Source organism: Oryzias melastigma, linkage group LG6 (genome assembly GCF_002922805.2).
Source record: "Oryzias melastigma strain HK-1 linkage group LG6, ASM292280v2, whole genome shotgun sequence".
Lineage (NCBI taxonomy): Eukaryota > Metazoa > Chordata > Actinopteri > Beloniformes > Adrianichthyidae > Oryzias > Oryzias melastigma.
The window spans coordinates 2,819,828-2,841,623 of record NC_050517.1 but is presented as its reverse complement, the minus strand read 5'-3'; the positions used below and the strand labels follow the sequence as shown (position 1 = coordinate 2,841,623).

Here is a 21,796-nt window from a genome sequence, read left to right as displayed (position 1 = left end):
CATGAGCTGACAGTAATAGTTTACTTTTGAAAAGTCAAATCAACATTTTCCAGCTCTGTTTAGGCAATTGTAACACAGCAGAAAACAGGCATCTGGCCCTAATTCTAGGACTGTAACGAGTATACGAGCACCCGGATACTTGTTACAACCCTAGAATAGGACTGTAACGAGTATACGAGCACCCGGATACTTGTTACAACCCTAGAATAGGACTGTAACGAGTATCCGGGTGCTCGGATACTTGCGATCTGCTCCTGAAAATTCTAATATGAATATTCGTGACATCCATTCACAAACTTTCTAACTATAGAAGTGTTGTAAAATAGTATCCAGGAACGATGTATTTTTTGCTCTGAAATGCAGAATAATGTTGAATTTTAAGTTTTTGAACTGAAACAAAGCCAAACACTGTCAGCAGAAGAAAACAAATTTTTAAAATAAAGTGTCGGTGAAGCTTCCAGTTTTCAACGCAAAACTAGGGAGTGTTTTTTTTTTTGTCCATTAAAAAATTGAGACTGAAGTTCCGCACTCTAATATAACTTCTGAAAAATATTAAATAAATAAATTATTTTGTTTACTTTCTTTTGGTCATTGTAACTCCTCAACTGTTGACGGAATGAGCTAATGTAACCACATTCTGAAGCGGAGAAACGCAGCCTCGCATTGATGTGCAGCTCTGCACAGCTGAAGTGTGGATGTTATCAACATGAATGAACTGATTCTGTTGCAAAAAAACACAATATGCAATGCTCAGAAAGCTTTGAGGATGGAAAACATCTTCAGGTTTTGTTGTTAAACTATCCAAAACAGAGATGTTTATGCTTTATTTATGTTACTGCTAAACTTAACCAGAGGATTGAAAGAAAATCTTGCTTAAAGTGACAAACAGCATTTCATTCTATTCAAATATTTTTGTTTTTCTCAGTTTTATTGACTCTGATCTCCTGTTCTAAATAAAGGTATAAATGATGGTGGTGTAATACGAATCATTTCAATTTTCATACATCCAGTAAACAGACACACACATAGCAACAAGCACATTAAAAAGTAAGAATTGTGGTGTGATTTGTGAATAGTTGAGCTTGATCCGTGAACCAAAGCGAGTCGCCACCTAAGCAACGATCCACAGCCCTATTCGATGTGGTGTCACACTTGGCCTACGCCACAAGCTAGCGTAAACACAGTGTAACACTGCTACATGTTAGCCGTGTTAGCGTATTCTTAACAACCAACCTTGTTTGCAACTCATAAAAACGGACATTTTGACAGAGCGCTGTGTACCACTCAAAATTCAGTCAACATCAGCAAATTCAACCAGAATGAATCCATATTTAAAGCACAGCAGATTACAAGGCGCACTGTCATTTTATGAAAAAAAAATAAGGCTTTGAAGTGTGCCTTATAGTGTGGAAAGTATGATATCTCTCTAGTGTTTATTCTATGACAGAACTCTGCCATCCTTAAGACAAAAGCAACTCTTGCATAAAACAGCGATTCATTTATGTTTGGATCAGAAACTACTTTTGTATTTTTATGCAGTTCAAACAGAAATCTCTGATTATTTTAGCTACACCACAAAACAGCATCTAACTAGCATCAGATTAGGACGTTCTTCTGTGGCATCATTTTCAAATTGTATCATGTATTATTAACTTGTTAAAAAAAAAAAAAAGAAACATTGCTCATAGGTGACGAAGTCTTCTGTGAGGAGAAGTTAATTTTGTTTGGTGTCAGTTAACGCGCTGAACCTGGAAGAACCTGTTGTTTACCTAAACCACATCACCGCAGGAAAATGTCCCTTTAAAAAAGTGGTGTAACAACCTCTTGTTTGCATATTAACAAACTTTCAACAGGAAGTTTAAAACTACAGATAAAGTGAAAAAAAACCCACTTCCAACTTTATCATCGTTGTCTTTGGAGGGACATGAAACGGGTGAAGTGTCATTCAGCTGAGCGGACTGATAAGAAAGACTTCAAATCCTGTGCTTCATCATTAACTGCCAAACTTGTATCTGTCTGATACACTTAAATGGTTTCATTAACAAGAGCAGAGCTTTAAAACACTCACCATTTGATGCTGTGAAATCAATTGCCACTGTGAAATTAATCTGTGTCCTGCAAAAAAAGTGACACAAAGAAAAACATGAAACCATCAATCATGTCAGATTAGACCGCAGCATGTTTCAAAGCATGCAGCAGAGAGCAATTAAGCAGCAGGTTATCGGCAGCTGTCTGTCTTCATATGAGAGCAGAGAGATAACACCAGCCAGTAATCCTTTCAGCCTCTGCAGACTCAACACTAACTGCAAGTGACACCACATTTAATGAAGAGGGTAACGCAGCGGCCTCACTTACTGTACGATCACGTGCTGTTGTGATTGTGAACCTACCCGCCTCTGATGTAGTCCAGGAAGGACAGCTCGGTGTCCACCAGGCAGGAAAGGAGGGTCACCTGCCGGTCAGACAGGCGTGTGAACGAGGCGTGCTCGTTTGTACAGTAGACACTTCATCTCTGTGACTGGCTGCTTTGCCAGTCCTCAATCAAGAAACACTAAACATACAGTATCTCCACAAAAAAGCAACGCTTTGGTCCAAAACTACAGCATAAAGTGTCAGATCACTGCAGAAGTGCTCTACTGTTATTCTTTAAACACCTGACAGAAACCAAACATATATTTTTGTCAATTCTGGTAGAAAAATGAGTGACAAACAACCCTTATTTTATATGAAGCGCCAACTAAAGCATGCATTCTCAGGTTTGTTTACAGGCTGAAATGCTGGCTTGTGTTTTCAACACTGTAATGTGTGGGAGAAAATGCTTTTAACACCCTTTTAACAGATTGACTGTATATGAGAACTGGAGTGAGTTTGTGTGACGTCACCTATAGAAATATCTGAACAAAGGAAGGCAATTCAGTCACTATTTTTCACAATATGAAGGCCGCCATGATGGAGCCAGATGTTGTCAGCAAGCGGAGATGGATCTGTGTCGGTTGAGTCAATGTCTCCATGGCAGCCACTCTCACCAATCAGGAGTCAGTTTGTTGAACGGCCACACCCCCACCACTGCTAGCGGCTCGAGAGAATCTGTCAATCAAACTTCTTGAACATTTGAGGTGAGACCACATGCTTTTACTGAGGCATTTCATTGGTCAGTTTATAGCTGAAATAACTTCCAAAAAAGACAATATAATTAAAACATTTGGATTATCAAGATGTTAAAAATGTATCAGAGCCAGAATGATAGTTCTGACCAATAGAATGACTGAGTTTATTTCTCTATTGACATCTATGTCTGTGTCCAATTCTTTCTCTACCCACTACTTGGTGCTCTACGGAGGGTTTACCATTTTGACCAAGACATTTCCCAGAAATGTCTATGAAAAACAAATGTGTTGTAATGCTGACATTTGAACAATTTGTCATAAAAAATAAAAATGAAAAAAAGATTTTTTTTTTTTTTATTATTATTAATCCTCCAAGTTTTCATCATTAGAACACAATGGATTCATAAACAGGTTTTGCAAAATGTTCATATTATTAAGTCTTTGTCTAGGCAAATGACTAGCATCATATTTGGTGTTTCAAAAAGAAGTAGTGAGCATGGTAGGAGGTAAATCAGGATCAGCTTAAAGTAAACGAAAAAACAGATTAAAAAAATGAAAAATAGACCTTGTAACTGGAAAAAAAGAACATTTGATAATAAGACATTGTAAATTAGAAATGTTTTTAAAAAATATATTTTAAAAATTATGTAAAAAAAAAACTCAAAACATGAAGTAAATCTTGAAAATTTGGAAAAAAAAAGCAAAACTTTGAAAAAAATTTTTTTTGAACATTTGAAAAAAAAAAGAAAACTAGAAATAAATCTTAAAAATGTGAAAAACAAAATACTGAAAACTTGATTTAAAAAACATATTTAAAAATGACCAATTGAAAAATGTCTCGGTTTGAAATTTTCACCTTTTTTTTTCCAGTTAGACCAGGGGTCTCAAACTCAATTCAGTCGGGGGCCGCTGGAGGCAGAGTCTGGGTGAGGCTGGACCGCATCAGGATTTCCACAAGAAAATCGGTGATAAAACATTCCAATGTTCTCAAATATCTTTATTTTTAATACAAAATAAGGAATAACATAAATAAATATATTAAAAATGAATCTAAAAATAAATCAATCAATAATAAATAATCCCGGCTGGGACCTTTCTGTGTGGAGTTTGCATGTTCTCCCCGTGCATGCGTGGGTTTTCACCGGGGACTCCGGCTTCCTCCCACCGTCCAAAAACATGCTTCATAGGTTAATTGGTGACTCTAAATTGTCCCTAGGTGTGAATGTGAGAGTGGATGTGTGTGTGATTGAGGCCCTGAGACAGACTGGAGACCTGTCCAGGGTGTACCCCGCCTTCGCCCTTCAGTAGCCGGGATAGGCTCCGGCACCCACGCGACCCCGAAAGGGAAGAAGTGGTCAGGAAGATGAATGAATAATAAATAAATAAAAAAATAATAATTAAAATAAAAATTATTTTTATTCAGTTTCAAATGTGATCTGTGTCTTCCTTGTCATTTGGTCACTGTCTTCCATTCATTGGAGGTGTGGGGTGCTCGAGCGCGCCGGCTCCATCAGCGCACATTCGGGGGCTGCTTTCCACTGAGGTTCTATGCAAACGCGCGCAGCAGAATATTGGACTTCTACTCGTGTTTGCATGGACTTTTCTTGGGGGGAGGAGTTGCGCCGACCAAGCCAGTGTGCGCCTTAAGATTCACAGACACGCGGGCGTGGCCTCAAGTTTAGAATCACATGCTTGACAGGCAGGAGCAGCGGATCGCTGCGCGGTGAAAGAGGGGCGGGGCACAGGTTTGTGGCTCGGTGCTTGAGGAGCTCTGATTCAATAGGAACAGTCAGCACACCAAAAAACCTTTTTCCTCAACATCACATGTGTCTCCCATTCATTCTAAGAGAGACATCCACAGACGGAGCTAGTAGCTCCTCCCACACGCAGCGCAGCAACAGAAACACATTTTTTGACAAGCCGCGAGCAGTAAATTCACCACGCAACGAAAGAGGGGCGGGGCATGTGAATTTGTCTCACGAATCACGTTTGGTGCTTCATGGCTCCTCCTCCGCCCAGCTGACTGCAGGTATGAATGAATGAGGAGGTACTGGACAGCCCGCCGATGTCCCGCCTCCAGAACCATATACCTCACTGTGATTGGTTCGTTCAGCTCTGCACACAACAACTATCATTCATATCAATTTTGCGGGCTGCACTAACAGTAATCCGGCTGCAGATGGCCCGGGGGCCGCGAGTTTGAGACCCCTGAGTTAGAATGTCTGTTTTTCCAGTTTTCAGTCTGTTTTTTCGTTCACTTTAAGCTGATCCTGATTTGACTCCATAGAATGGTGTCTGAATTGCATTAAAGCCCAGGGCACTGGATAGTCCTGTACTTCATATTCGTTTAGGTGTTTGGGGGAAGTGAGGGAATGCAGACATACTCTATGGGATTTTGCTCCTTGGAGCCAGCAGGTACCTGTTTCAGAGGGGAGGGGTCACTCAGTCCGGTTCTCATTTACAGTCAATGAATTTGCTGCAGCATCTTTAGTTGCGTTCTCTTAAAAACATTCTGTCTGACCTAACCATCATGATCTAACTGACTGACCGACTGACTAACCTACCTGGTTGAAATCATTTTAAAACACTCTTTTGTTCAAAAGCTTTAGGAATATCAATGTGCAGACACAAAAAGCTCCTCATGACATCTTCAATAACAAAGTCAGATGTTTGCAGTGGTAACAAACATTCAGTGGACTAAAGAAACTTTAAAAGGATTTCAATTTAAATATCTTAATCCTTTTATTACGTGTTCAGTATAGCGGTAGACTCCGCCTCAGTCACTCTGTGCTCAGCTTTTCTCTGCTATGATATCTGAGGATGTGAATCTAGCCATTAGCGTTCCCCACGAGGATCCGACATCCCCTCACTCACATATGCAGTGGAGGATGTGGCGTCTGACTGTATCATCCAGACTCCAGACTAAAAGTGCAGATGTTTTCCACATGGGTTAAGGAAAAACTGGTTCTAAAATTTATGGGATTTTAAAGAGACGCCTTTTAAAGGAAGATGAAATGAATGTATTTTTAAGGCTAGCATAATGAAGCAGATCTTTAATGACTGAGAGACGCTAAAAGAAATATTCATGGGGATTATTCACTAATAGGTTTAAATTTGAATATTAATCAAAAATTCAGAGACAGTTAAGTGGAGAGCATATCTGAAGCAAAGCAGGGAAGAGGACGAGTGTCTGAACTGCTTTAGCTTCCAGCTGTTGCCCTTTTCTAGCCTGTTATTATGAGCAGCAGCAACTTTCACTGCTCTAAAACTGCTGAGTGAAGCAACATGTCTGCAGTGATTCCATGAAAGGATCCAATTTACATCATGGGGAGAGGAGTCTTGTGCACCCAAATCCCCAGCATGATGGACAATAATGCACAACTATTAATCCTAAAATGATAATAATTGTAAAAAAAAATGCTTAAATGTTTCCTAATTGCAGCTGAAGCAGAATGATAAAAAGTGTGTAAAGACTCACCGTCCCCGAGTTCAGATACTTTTTCTTCTTCTTTCCTTTCTTTTTTGGATTCAGAACCTGTGGAGACACAATAAGCCTGAAGCCGGTTTCCCTGTTGTGCTTCACTGACATCACAGCAGTCAAAGTTTGCCTTTTATGTGGCTCCCCCTGGTTCAATCAGCCTCAACTAATCAGAAAAGCTGAATGAAATGGCCTGGCAGGCGTGTGTGATAGACAGACTCATTGGCTCATTCCAGGAGGAATGTTCAGGGAATTAGCTCTTCTCAGCTTCTTGCTCTTTCGGGCCTCAGCCTATCAGGACATCTCCTCCTAGTCTGTTTGGGTCAAAGCGATTATTTACAAACGGATGTGATGAGAGCTCGTATCGATGGAGCAGAGGCGGAGGCCACATTGATCTCGCAGAAACACAATGAGAGGTTCTTATGCTAATTTCACAGTCTTGGGATTCAGTGATTTTCTGTAATGAAGCCTCGTGTCCCTTTAATCCAGCAACTTAAAAAAATCAAAGTGGTCAGCTTTAGAATTGGCCAGAACATGTGAACAGTGAGAGACTGTGCTGACGGGTGTCTGCTTTAGAGCAGCATTCCTATCTGCTCTGCTCTCACCTGGAAAGCTCTGGAAACCCAGAGGTTTTCCGCCTTTAGCCCATGGTGTCACACTTGACGAGCAGAGATTGGATTCTTCTTTTTTTGTTTTTCTACAGTAAACTAGCGCGTGTCTACCACCTAATTTTTCTCTATCGCACGTTTGCTTAGACTAGTGGGCCACAAAGGGTACTAAAAAGTGACAGAAGAGCCGGATCAGAACCTTGAAGTGTTTTGGTAAGCAACCTCATACGAAAAAGAAACAAAAGTGTGCTTTTTTTTATTTAAAACTGTGGTTTTTGTTCCTATTTTAGTGCCAATTGCACCTATTGGTTAATCTCTTTTAGGGAAAAACACACTTTGAAAAATGCTGTTTGTTGTGTTGAAATGATCAGAAAAATGACTGTCTGACTTGAAAAACACACAAAACAACAAATCCTCCAACACTACATGAATGCAAAATAACTCTCTGAACCTAAACACAAGTTAGTTTATTTGTGGTGCATCATCTAAGGGGAGACACCAACATTACAGGGAAATATAAACCATTTATATGGACTATCAATAAGGATTCATTCTTCATGAATCGGTTAAAAAGGATTCAAACTCGTCAACATGTTCATCGATGCAGAACATGTAAAAATCAGTTTGTCTCGGCCTGTGCTTTAGTGTAGAAATGCAGAGCTGATGACATTTCTCCATGCAGGCTCGGTGTGTGTGTGTATTAGAGGTGTGCCAAAATATCGATATTGCAATATATCGCGATATTTAGTCCTGCGATCGATTCTCGATGGGTTCTCACCAAGTATCGATATTATATTTTCATTTAAAGAGGCTATAGCGCTGAGCGTCTGAGTCGCGCGCCGGAACTATGGGCGCACGCCGCGTCGGACTTTTAATAGCGATGCACGCGCTCGTTCGGGAGAAGCACCGGTGAGATACAGGCTCTGTAGCGCGTGTGTGAAGCATGCCTACCTGTCAGAATGTATCCTCCATCTGTAGGAGATCCACCCGGTAAGAAGTGACTTTGTCTGAGCGCTAGAATGTCAGCAATCACTTACTTCCTGTTTGCCGTGGGAACTGAGCGCGTGCTACGCAGTTGTCTGTGTACACTTCAAGGAGCGTCGGAATTTTCGCTTTCATGCACTTCAATGTTTAACCTGCTGCTGTACGGTGTAACTTTGATAAATTTATAATGTGACGTTTTCAAACAATGTAATTACTTGTTGCTAATGTTAATTTTAAAGTAATTCTTAAATAAAAAAGCAGGATTTGATGTATGAACTTAAATTTAAATGTAATTAAACTAAAGTACATGAATTCACTGTAAAATTAAGGAGAATGCTAATTAATTGAAGCACTTAAAATTATATTTATTGCCATTATTATGTGTGTTTTAAGGTTTTTACCTATTGACTGCTGACTGACCAAATGGAAAAATAATAAAAATTGGAAAAATAATCTCAAGTAACAGTCTGAGTAAATCAGCCTTCATTTTTGGATGCTCAGCCCTTTTCAAATGAGAGAAAAGTGCACAAAAAATTAGGTCAATTTTGAGAGAGGCTGTAAAACATTATATTCATCATCCTTTGGTGTGACGTTGTTTTGGAGGTAGATAGCTGTCACTACTTGACTTATTTAATTTTTGTTCTGTTTACAACAATTCTGCACTAAGTAGTGTCACTGCTGATCATGTTTACTATTGTTAACATTGAATTTGACAGATAATTCCAATTTGGTTGTTGTCAATGTTTACAAAGACATAGTTTTACTGATTTCAACAATTTTGCACAAAAGTGTCTATAATTTGTTGCACAAAATAAGAAAAGTTGTTTAGTATGATTGTGTTTAAGGTAAAAAAGACAAATGGGGATATATTTCCCCCCAAAACATGTTTTATATAATGGTAGTTATTAGAGAGGATTTTTACCAATTATTGCAGTATCGCGATATTATCGATATCGTGAGCCATGTATCGCGTATCGTATCGTATCGTGAGGTACCCAGTGATTCCCAGCCCTAGTGTGTATATGTGAGCGTAGTGGACGGGCTGCGTGTTCTTCATCTGCACCCCTCTTATGAAATTCCTACAGCCCCTTTGGATTTAAAAGTTTCACAACTATTGCAACTATTAACTCAAATTCAAGCAAAACCGAGATTTGTTCCTCACCCCGCAACGTTACATTTTCATCGCAACTTTGAGCAATCTACGGTGACAACAGTCATGAGTGACGATGCAGCAGAGCAGCAGGAGTTTATTTCCCTTCTGACTCCTTCCAGGAGTCCCATTGCAAGTGGAAAAGCTATCTTTTAGCCTCATCGCTACATGATGGAGGCTTTGACTGTATATCTCAGCACAGAAGTTACGCATGATGTTAAGAGGTTAGTTATTGATTTGAATTATTGAAAGGCAGTGGGCAGATGAATCTGCACGGGAAATGAACGACCCCGCCCTCCACGAGTTTCCTGCTGCCTTGCAGGTCGGCCTTGGCTGGTCAAAGGCTTTGGGAGTAAAACCCAGACAGAAAATCCGGTATGGAGACCCGTAGGCAGTTGGTTGAGCTCTGCGATGCCTTCTGGCACCTCCTGCAGCTGAGCTGGAACCGGCCGTATCGGCTTGCCTTTCCGCCGGACTCTTCCAGCGACGCCGAGAGGGGGGTCCTGGCACTGGGCACTCCAGGACCTCCATAACACTCGCCCAGGCCTGCACCTGGAGAGGCCACTCCATCTTCGCTATCTTAGCGTAGATCCAACACGGGGAGCAGCAGACTTACTACCTCCTCGGGACCTACACACATCTTCAGCATCTACGCCCCTACACTCTCCTCCACAGCCGAGGCTAAAGATGCATTCTATGAGGACCGTGAGGCAAGGATCAGAGAGATCCCAGTGAAGGAAAACCTGTTCCTGCTCGGAGACTTCAACGCCCGAGTAGGCGCAGCCCACACCTCCTGGCCACGTTGCATCGGCCACTTTGGTGTTGGCAAGGTAAATGAGAATGGACAGCGGCTACTTGAGCTCTGCTCCTTCTATGATCTCGCCATCACCAACACCTTCTATTCAACCAAGCCCCACCACAAAGTGTCTTGGCGACATCCCAGGTCAAAGCACTGGCACCAGCTGGACCTTGTCATCACTAGGAGACCCACGCTGAACCACGTGCTTTGCACGCGCACCTACCATAGCGCCGATTGCGACACCGACCATTCCCTGGTCGGCAGCAAGGTGCGTCTCCAACCCAGACGGCTCCACCGCTCCAAGCAGAAGGGCCGTCCGCGCATAGACACGGCCAGATCTTCAATGCCTGAGCTGCGCAAACGCTTTGCCGATGCCATCGACAAGGCCTTGGAAGACTGCCCCACAGACAGTGCCACAGTTCGCTGGGACTTTATCCGCGATGCCATATACAAGGCCGCCTCAGACACCTTCGGGATGAGAACCAAGAAAAACAAGGACTGGTTCAATGATAGTATTGAAGAGATAGCAGCCAAAGGCGCTGCTCTTCTGGAGTATAAGAGGGAGCCCTGCGAGAGGACACTGGCGGCCTACAGAGAAGCCCGCAACAATGCCAAGAGGGTCGCCCGCAGGTGTGCCAATGATCACTGGCTGAAGCTTTGCAGTGACATCCAGACCACTGCGGACTGCGGAAACACCCGTGCCATGTACGAGGGAATGAAGAAAGCATTTGGACCAAGCGTCATCAAGATCGCACCTCTCAAGTCCACCTCTGGCAACATCATCAAGGACCGTGGCGAACAGATGGAGAGATGGGTCGAGCACTATGGGGGGCTGTACTCCAGAGAGAACGTTGTTACCGACACCGCCATGGAGAATACTACCCCACTGTCCACCATGGAGGAACTCGACTCACCGCCCACCATTGAGGAGCTCAGCAAGGCCATTGACTCGCTGTCCTGTGGAAAAGCACCTGGCAGTGACGGAATCCCGCCAGAGGTGGTGAAGACTGCAAGAGAGAGCCCCCTCCTCAGACATCTCCATGCACTTTTGCTTCAGTGCTGGGAAGAGGGAACAATACCCCAAGACATTCAGGATGCGAAGATCGTCACGCTTTACAAGAACAAGGGCGACCGCAGTGATTGCAATAACTATCGCGGAATCTCCCTCCTCAGCATCGTGGGAAAAGCCTTTGCAAGGGTAGTCCTCAACCGCCTGCAGATACTTGCTGATCGTGTGTATCCTGAGTCGCAGTGTGGGTTCCGGGCCAAGCGATCAACCATCGACATGGTGTTCTCCCTCAGGCAACTGCAGGAAAAATGCCGCGAACAGCGACGTCCCTTGTTCCTCGCCTTCATCGACCTGACAAAGGCGTTTGACTTGGTCAGTCGGTCTGGCCTCTTTGCCCTCCTCCACAAGATTGGATGCCCTCATAAGCTTCTGAAGATGGTCGCGTCATTCCACGACAATACGTTTGGCACTGTTCATTATGGCGGATCATCATCAGACCCCTTCCAAATCAAGAGCGGCGTGAAACAGGGGTGTGTCCTGGCTCAGACACTTTTCGGCATATTTTTCTCCCTGCTCCTACCCTATGCATTCAGCGAGTCTGAAGATGGCATCTTCCTCCACACACGGAGCGACAGGAATCTCTTCAACCTCTCTCGCCTCAGAGCAAAGACAAAGGTGCGCAAGGTCCTCATCCGGGAGATGCTCTTTGCCGATGACTTTGTCCTCACTGCTCACACGGAAGCTGCTCTCCAGCGACTCATCTCTTGCTTCGCTGAGGCATGTACAGAGTTCGGTCTAACCATCAGCCTCAAAAAGACCAACATCATGGGTCAGGATGTCAGCACCACTCCCAAAATCACCATCGGCGATCACACCCTGGAGGTGGTGGACAAGTTCACATACCTCGGCTCCACTATCTCCAGCAATCTATCCCTTGTTGCCGAGATCAACACGAGGATAGGCAAAGCAGCTACCGCCATGGCCCGCCTAGCGAAGCGTGTGTGGGACAATAGCATGTTGACCCTCAACACAAAGATGAAGGTATACCAGGCGTGCGTGCTGAGCACCCTTCTGTATGGCAGCGAGGCTTGGACCCTTTACACTCTCCAAGAGCGAAGATTGAATGCCTTCCACATGCGCAACCTCAGACGACTCCTCGGCATTACCTGGCAGGACCACATCACCAACACAGCCGTGTTGGCCCAGGCAGGGATGTTAAGCATGTTCACCATCCTCTCCCAGAGACTCAGTCTGCGACTGTTCCCCAAACGGCTCCTACCAGTGGCTACAATTGCAGCAAGTGTGGTAGGAATTGCATCTCCCACATTGGCCTATTCAGCCACAGCCGACGTCGCAGCTCCACAAATTAAAAAACACAGGAAGGGTGCAGACTCCATTGTCTCTAGAGACAGAAGGATGCCAGAAAAAAAAGTTATTGATTTTAAAGAGCTCTACAAAAGCATCTATAATCAAGTCTCCATGTCTGGGTTCAGGAGGGCAGTCTTTTTTGATCGTTACCTTCGAGCCTGCAGGAGCTACATCTGAATGACAGTTTTTAGCTGCTCCTGTCTGTTTATAACCGAGTTTATGCTGTTTCGCATTAGTCCAAGGAGAGAAAAATAAAAACAATAATTATAATGTCTCCATGCAAATAAGAAAAACATCATAACGTTCATGAGATTCTCAGCAATGTTTGTTTTGGACAGCACTTCTTTTGCGCTTCTGTCAACAATAAATACTGATACACAAACCTACAGTGCCCTCTGGTGGTTGTTAGTGGGAAAATAACGAATATATGAGCCTATTTATTTAAAGAAAATCACATATAAGTCGCTTATGAGTATAAGTCACATCCCTGGCCAATCTATTAAAAAAAAAGTGTCTTTTAGTCTGGAAAATATGGTAATTATTCATTTGTGTTGAATCCTTTCTAATAGTAGGAAAACAGGCAGTTTGATGTAAGGGGCAAAAAGAAAACATACTTGCCTTAAAATATCTTTAATTCATTGTGTTGAGAAAAAAAATGGGAAAGATTCAAAATCATGACTTTAAAATTGACTCCTAGCTTGACTGACTTGTTACATCCCTAATTATCAATATAATTTATTCTCGATTAAATGGTTTAACGGGCTCCATATGGGCCATAGTTTGCCCACCCCTGACTTAAACTTCCCACTGGAAATGGCCACTTGAACGCACATTGCACAGGTTATTGTGAACGTAGCCTGACAATGTGAGGAATTTCTTCCTTTGTGTTCATTCACTGAACATCTCTATATTTATATATATATATATATATATATATATATATATATATATATATATATATATATAAAAGAGGTCTTTTATATATGATGATGATGCTGTTTTAGCTGAAACTCAAAAATACGGTGTTGTTTTCTAGAACATAGAGCAGCAGGAGATTATTCGAAATTCCTTTGAGTTGTGGGCGAGACTGTTGGTGTGCAGCAACCCCGCCCCCTTTACCCCCCGATAACCACACATCAGGAGTACTGAGACATCTAGACATGCTCCAAACAAGCTGCATTGGAATGGAATAGAAAAGTGATTGTGAATGTGGTGTAACTGGTTACTGGTTGTATTTTTGTGTCGATCTCTCCTGGAATCGGCCTTCTTTTCGCCCTTATGTCTCTGTAGGGTCATTGTCTAAGATAGCAGCAGTGTACAGTCAAAACATCTGGGTGTGGCCTGAGTTACTTCCTGTTTAGATGGTTTGATATGGAATACAATAAATGAATGTCAAAGTGTCCTCACCGCTGACTCTGACTCTGCTTTGTCAGTTTACTGCACCTGCTCTGGTATTTTCATTGAACCCTTTAACACCTGAGGCATCATCAGTGGCGCTTGAACACAAAATCTTTAACGTGCTGTGTCATTTTTTAACTGTTGGGATTATCATGTTAACGGTTGAAAAGATACAGCAAATCAAAGAACAGAAACACTTGAGCTCCGGTGTTAAAGGATTAAACATGAGATCTATTCGATCGAGAGGAATCAAAGAAGATGTAGCAACGAAAAAACAAAAAGTGATTTATAGAACTCCTCCAATAAAAAAATTGTTTTGGATGTTTTGTGGCATTTGTCTGATGATGGAGGACTTATGTAACATCAACAATTTATTTCTGATTTTTTTTTATTTCAAATTGTTGTGAATCAGGAGCAGGCAAAACAATGCTGCTAGAAAAAGATTGTATTTGTGACATAGAAAATACAATCAAGTCTTCATGCTCCGCCCCATTCTGATGCATCCACTCACAAACAGATCCATTTCACAGCTCCATTTGAAAGACTTGGTGCTGTAGAATTCCAGCCAGACACAAGCCTCAATCATTCATTTCTCCTCCATTTTCAAGCAGTTGGCACTTCACCAACAGTCCCGCCCACAACTCAAAGATGAATTTCTAATGAGCTCCTGCTGCTCTGTGTGTTAGACCACGACAGGTTTTTATTTTTTAATTTGGGCTCAAACAGCATCGTCATCATAATATAAAGACCACTGGGGACACTTTGAAAATAGCAGATGAATTGACATACTGTAAGTGGTGTTCAGATGTTTGTGTCTCTATAGTAGGCTGCAATAAGATGGTGAGGAGGATGCTTTCTCCTTGTTAGGGTTTGAATCCTCAGCTGTTGAATCAAAGTTCCTCAGGTAATCTATGATGTCATTCTTCACTGCTTCATACCTGTGTTTCCTGCTCCCTCAACAGCTGTTTTTACATTTTAGGTTTCTTTCAACAGATATGTCGTTTTTCTGAAGTGACTGTCAGTGCTGGGAGTAGGAAGACATCACCTTCCCTTCAAAATGATCACACATAAATTACTGCAACAAAATGAAAAGTGTTGGTTAGTGGAAATGAGTGTGTGACGCTGTGACGCTGAACGCTTTTGATGCCACCATGGAGGAAAACCTGATCTCTGTCTCTGTTTGGCCTCAGTGGGAATCAGGTTTACAGGTTTGGTTTACTGGAAAGGAATGAGTCACCTCATAGATGTGGAACTGCGACTGGCTCCTGGACATTTCTCTGTAGCTGGTGCTGAACTCGCCTATGAAGTCATGCCTGTAACACAAACACAGAATCACATTTCATTACACAACAAACTGATGTTTTTGACAAACAAAAGCAGTGATTCCAGGTGACAAATAGAGCCTTTAAAATGGTGAAAATGTTTGCTCAAGTGGGAAACTTTTCTTCTGTCTGTGTATGATCATCACAGGAACTGAAGGCAGAGGCTCTGAGGTTCACAGTAATCCTTTAATTTCACTAAAACTGTTATTTTCTAAATGTAATAATGAACATAAACCTGAATCCACCATTTGAACAACTTCATGAGCAGCATCCTCACAACATTAGACAGGTTCCTCCAGGTTTACCTTTCAGAGGTAAAGGAACTGAAACTCGTCGTGTGACTTCCCTCAAACTGAATGAGGTTTTAGTGAAATCCATTGATTTACTGACAGACATTGTTCAGAAATTACAATAAAGAAACTTTTAAAAGCTGTTTCCTCACCCCCCGTCTCTGTCCCAGTCGTACACCTCCACTTTGATGCTCCTGCAGAGAAAAAGACAACAGAGGAACAGAAACGTCTTTATCTTGTGTTCTGGCTGAAAGTGTTCATGTCATCATAACAAGGCAGTTATATTTATGGAGAGATTCTTTGAAGAACACACAAATTAACAAATAGGACAACACCCGGACCACACATACCCACAATCCCTGAAGAGTTCTCCTAATATATCAACCTCTAACGATGAATGCACCAAAACCAACCAGAGCCAACCTTGCAACCATCAGCTGCTTTTTCACATCAAAACATATCCAAATAAAACAGTTTCAACATTGCAAAAGCTAGAAGAAGCAGCTGTATCATCAGTAGCTGCAAATAAAACAAATCCCTCTTCAGATTGAGTTCTGTGTATTCATGTTGCACACTTGTATAAAATCAGCCCAGAACGTCATTCAGCAGGAGCTTCTTTTGACTTATTGACCTATTTCATCGTTGAAACACATTGTATTGTTCAACTAAATATCTTTAAATGTGTAAAAAATACCAAACAAACAGGTTATTAAGTCTGCTAAAACAAATCCAATAAATTGAACAATATTAGCAAACGTGAATTTATTCAGGAAAATCAAAAACATGTAGTCATGATCACAGCTTCTGGCACAAGGAAGACAGAGCTTTGATCCAAAGAGAGTCCGCGCTGTTTTAGACGAATGATCAGAAATTAAATCCAGTTTTTTAGGAACCGAAACCTCTTCCCTCGCACCTCTCAATGGACTATCACAGTTTCATTCTGCACCGGCAGAACACCAACTCTCCACGTCGGTGTGAGAATATCTGGAAGAGAGCCCTCTGGGTCCTTTAAACCAGCCTTTATTTTGCTGCTTGCTCTGCAGCACGAAGCTGAACCTGCTTTAGGGAATTGTTCCGCTACTTAATCTGTCGATGACATTTCTATGGTGGATACAAAGCTTGAATTACAGTTTTTGCTGTAACAATTTAAAGTGTAAAGATTCTCCACTAAATGTTGTTCAACAAACTTTTAAAGATTCACTCCAATCATCTTCTATTTTGGAAGTCTTCCCAGATATTCTAATGATGCCGTCTTTAGGGAAAATCAAAAACCTGTGTCATTGTGTGGGACAGGGGTCTGATACACATAAACATCTGTTTGGGCCCATTTCTCACTGACAACATCCAGACAGGAGCCACAAAGTCTCATTCACTTTTCAGGAAAATAAGACACTGATTTGGTTTAATATTACGATGTTACGATTATGATAACTATATCCAAGCCTTTTTTTGGCAAATTACAATGAAGCTTTTTTTAAACTTGAAATATTTTATCATTTTTGTCAGAGATTTCCCATGACTTCCTTTCAAAATAAAAGACATTCTGAGTCAAATAGGATCATCATGCAGCAAATCATTACATCTTCAATTTTCAGACAAAAATTTGCAAATCTAATGAACTAAATCAGAGCTAATTCAGTGACAACTATTTTACAAAGACTTTAAATACTTGATTTTGTTAAAAAATAGAAAATCCAGCACTAAAATATCTGTCAAAAAGCTTCTGCTATGTAATGTTGTTAATCTCAGCAGCTGGATGGCTCAGTGGGCTGTCACACAGGAGCCCTGGGTTCGATTCCCAGGGTTGTCCACTGATCCCCACCCAGATTGGGTCCCTAGGGAAGACCCTTGACTCTGCTGCCTAACTGGGTCCCTGTGCCCCTCAAGTACAGGGTTGTGTCAGGAAGGGCATCCGGCGTAAAAACTGCCAAATCACTGATGCCAAACAGTGGGTGCTGTTACGCTGTGCCAACCCCGAAAGGGATACGCCGAAAGGTGAACAACATGTAATCTCCTTCAACTGTTTGGAAATGATTTGAATCTAATTTTCTTTTTTTTTATTTTACTACTTACTTATTTTTTACAGTTCTATTTTTTAAAATGTTTCATTTTCCTTTACCCAGAGAGCCACACTGGAGGAGTCAAAGAGCCACATGTGGCTCTGGAGCAGCAGGTTACAGAGTCCTGGTCTAGGACATAGTTTCTGCAGAGCAGAGGGAGTTTATCAGAAGTTCACCTCAAAGTTGTGGAGGGTATTGTTGGTATGATGTAAGCCAGCCCACCCCCCTTTCCAGTTTCTGAGAGTTCTGTGTTTACACTCTCTCCTGCTAGCTTACAGCCTCTCACAGCTCAGTCTAACATTAGCGGTGCATCTAAAATGGCGAGCAATATCCTTTTTATCAAGCCGTACAGATTAGATCCCGATTCCAGGAAAACAAAGACATTCATGGATCTATTGGTCTGCATGTGGATGAATCGTATTGGAGTAGAGCAGGTAGACTGTGGTCCCGCCCAGTGTATTTTTTAAGTAACAAATAAGCTCTTCATCCAGCAACATTCTTTCATTTGCTCCTGATTCACAATGATTGGAATATGCAATTTTGAGCTTAATTTTCTTCATAAATTTCCTCCATCATCAGAGAAAAATACCAGAAAAACAAGTTAAAAAAACATTTAAATCGGAGTTGGTCTTGAAGGTTGGTAATTGTAAACAGTTAAAATGTTAACCCTTCCACTCTCTTTGGGGTCCAGATGACTCCACCCACATATTGATGTGTGATTCCTTCCATGACAAAGGTGGACAGGATTTTATGTCTGCCATGGACATTAGTGAAACTCAAAAATCAATGATAAAGAAAAGTTCAGTGCACTGTCTTATCGGGTCCAGATGACCCCACTTTTAATGGAAACAAGATAAGGAGAGCGGAAGGTTTTGTCTTCACCCTCACATCCAGCTTCACCCACACCCACAGTCATTCATGCTGACACTCAACAGCCTCCTGAGCACCATGCTGTAGAAATAAAGACAGTATCCAGGCAACTATAACAATTTCTATAATGTTTGTGATGCACTGCACCTGTCATAGTCTCCATTGCAAAGCGCTCTGACAGGAATTTTAAAAGCCTGCCACACTGGGTCCAGAGTATTCTTCACCACCTCGGTTTTGTGGCAGATGGTATACCTGGGAGAAATATCAAGGTGTTACAAGATGACAACCATATCCTGTTTACAAAAACAAAGCAGTACATGCTCTGCTGCAATACAGAGGGGATTGTAACGTAACAACATAGGAATTATTGCAGCGGTGTTTGCTTCCTGGCGGTCTCTGGTCTGGCTCTTTGTGACTGTGGCGAGTTGCTGTTATACCCTGCAGCACAACGTTTAAGCTGCATCAGTAAATAGCCAGCTGGACTGAAGGAAAATGTGTTAAGTGTGAGATGCTGAAGTCAACTTGAATAAAAGCATCTGCAGGGCAAAAAAAGTGGTTTCTGCACTAAGTTTATATTTAACTCCCTCTATCCCACGCTCTATCTTTATTTTCCTGTCAGCTGTGTCCTATTTTATCTGTGTCTTCCTCCCATGGATGGATGGAGGGAACACCGTACACACATTATTTAACCTCACAGAGCAACAACCATGCTCAGAAACAACACACATTATACAATCAGTTCTATCTGCAGATCAAATGCTTCATTTGTGTTGTCAATGAACTGACTTACGATCCGTCTTCATTACTGCGGTAAAACACCAGGAAGGGATCCGATTTTCCAAAGAAGTCTTTCTTATCCAGTTTGTTCCCACAAAACTGAAGCATCACCGACTCCTAAAAGGAAAAAAAAAAGTCTAACATTAGACAAAAAGAACAATAAACACCAGGCGTAGATATCTACAAAAGTTTAGAACTTAAAAAAAACTTAAAAAACATATTTTATATCCCGTATATGAGCGGCTGGGTGGCTCAGTGGTCTAGGTGAAGGGCTGGCACTCAGGAGCTCTGGGTTCGATTCCCAGGGTTGTCCACTGATCCCCACCCAGATTGGGTCCCTAGGGAAGACCCTTGACCTGCTGCCTAACTGGGTCCCTGTGCCCCTCAAGTACAGGGTTGTGTCAGGAAGGGCATCCGGCGTAAAAACTCTGCCAAATCACTGATGCCAAACAGTGGGTGCTGTTACGCTGTGGCGACCCCGAAAGGGATAAGCCGAAAGTGAACTACTCTATCCCATATATCAGGGGTGTCAAACTCAGTCCCACAGGTGCCAAAATCCAACACACTCCTTAGGTCACGGGGTCAACAGGATAAACATTTACTGAACACTCTAAAACTACGTTTTTTAAAAGTAACTAGAGGAGGAAATTATGGCACTTATGTCACAAGTCTTCCACTTTGCAATTCTTGCTGTGACAGTTCACTTATTCAAACTTGATATTTCTCGGACCAATGTTGGACGTGTGTATCAGCGTCAGGTTCAGCACTTTTTCCTGCTGCTTTGATACGGTGGATACATGCTGCAAGACGGTTCCTGAGGAGACGGCGGTTATGAAGGTACGCTGATAAGTGTTTATGACAGATATTGTTGAGAAAACAGTGAGAATCAGGTTAAAAGTTGTTCTAATGAGGCTGAACTCATCAGACCACATTACAGTGAGTCTCACTGTTGTGGCATTGTTCTAGAAGGAGCTCTGCTATGGAGCTACAAGGAAGCTTTAGGATGACATCACAGCAGCGCTGGGTGCCTGCTCTTAACGAGACACAGAGAAGCAAGAAAAATGTGTTTCACTGGTTTAAAAATGATTTCTTTAACAAATAGTTGGACCAATTATTTCTTCTTTGATAACACAACAATCAATGCTTTACTTTTGTCTGTGACTCAACAGTCGCTTCTTTCCTAACGTGTTTACATCATGTGACCACCGGCTCCAGATGCTCAAAATTGGTCAGTGAAATCTAAAGTTTGAATAGGAGAACTATCCTAACAGGGACTGCAGGACCTCCATTATTAGGCATGTTTAAAACCACCCAGGTAGGTCCACTGGATTGAGGTGCATGTTGGGTAATTTTTGCTCTGACATCACATGTCAACTGTCAAAAAAATATTGCGAAGGGAAGCGGGTGCAAGGTGCCAGCCAAGGCGAGTGCAGCGGGAAACGTAGTACTGCGCTGACTGCAAGCTGCCCGAATGACAGCAAACAATGCATTGTGGGAAACGGCGTCTGACAGTTCTTGGAGTTTGAAGTGATGCTGATCTGAAATGACTGACGGCCAATGAAGAAAATCTGTGTATTGTGTTAGTCTTTCTGCAAAAAGTGAATCACTGATGAAAAAATAAACACGAATTCTCTTTCTACACGTTATAGTCATTGAAATCAACATCACTCTGATTACTTCATAATCAATCAATGATCATTCAACTATCAATACCTACTGATAAAAATACACATATCGCAAAACATTAAAATGATTATAAAAGAGATACTAGTTTTTTTTAAATAACCCTGACTTCCTGTTCTGGTTCAGTCTCGCTGCAACTTAAATGTTTGCCTTCAACTCAGACACCTTTCCCCGCCCCCCGCCTGCAGCCGCCTGCAGCCGCCTGCAGCCGCCTGCGAGGTGGAAGTCATCTCAGTCATACCTATTTTTCCTGTCGTTGCTTTGCCCCCCCCCCCGTAACTCCTGGCCAATGACTGAAGAGATCTTTAGTCACATAGAGTTGTTTCAAAGCTTTATCTAGAAACAGAAAAGTCTGGTAGACTGCAGTTCAAATACAGACCAAACGCACGGTTCAGGACTCAATCTGGAGCAAATTCAGCAGATTTGGTCCAAACCAACCAACCAATCCAGTCTGAATACTCCCTTAAATAAACAAAACGCACTCTAGGAGGAATACGTAAATGCTAGGGGGAACTTAATGGGAATCAGTTTAAACAAAAAACTAACAAACTAAAAAATGTCTGTTATTATCTGCAACCTTTATAAGAGTCATGTGACCACAGGGATCATCAGATTAGGGCTGTTTTTCCAGACATGATCTGTCAGGTCTTTCAGATTACTATTCCCACCGTCCAGCTGTCTCTGAACAGGACAATTCCAGCCAGGTGATGGCGTGAATTTCCCCTCATCCACAAATGACATCCTTAGACTGTGAAGATTTTAGATCAGGGGTCTCAAACTCAAATCAGCCGGGGGCCACTACAGGGGGCGTCTAGGTGAGGCCGGGCCGCATCAGGATTTTCTCAAGAAAATCGCTGAGAAAACATTCCAATGTTCTTAAATATCTTTATTTT

The 21,796-nt window shown here is 42.0% G+C and overlaps 1 protein-coding gene across 2 annotated transcripts in view; it reads right to left on the bottom strand.

Annotated features, from left to right (window-relative positions):
- Positions 1 to 21,796, bottom strand: part of LOC112152403 (copine-8) — a 66,314-nt gene that overhangs the window by 34,373 nt on the left and 10,145 nt on the right. The window contains exons 3-9 of one of the 2 annotated variants that reach the window (XM_024281963.1): positions 19,234 to 19,337; positions 18,591 to 18,695; positions 15,666 to 15,707; positions 15,139 to 15,214; positions 6,586 to 6,642; positions 2,391 to 2,452; positions 2,069 to 2,115 (exon numbers count right to left, since the gene is read on the bottom strand). In XM_024281963.1, the coding sequence (XP_024137731.1) occupies positions 2,069 to 2,115; positions 2,391 to 2,452; positions 6,586 to 6,642; positions 15,139 to 15,214; positions 15,666 to 15,707; positions 18,591 to 18,695; positions 19,234 to 19,328 (484 nt within the window). In that variant the 5' untranslated portion in view covers positions 19,329 to 19,337. Of the gene's footprint in view, positions 1 to 2,068; positions 2,116 to 2,390; positions 2,453 to 6,585; positions 6,643 to 15,138; positions 15,215 to 15,665; positions 15,708 to 18,590; positions 18,696 to 19,233; positions 19,505 to 21,796 lie in introns of those variants that run through there. The other variant, XM_036212620.1, reaches the window with a different exon arrangement.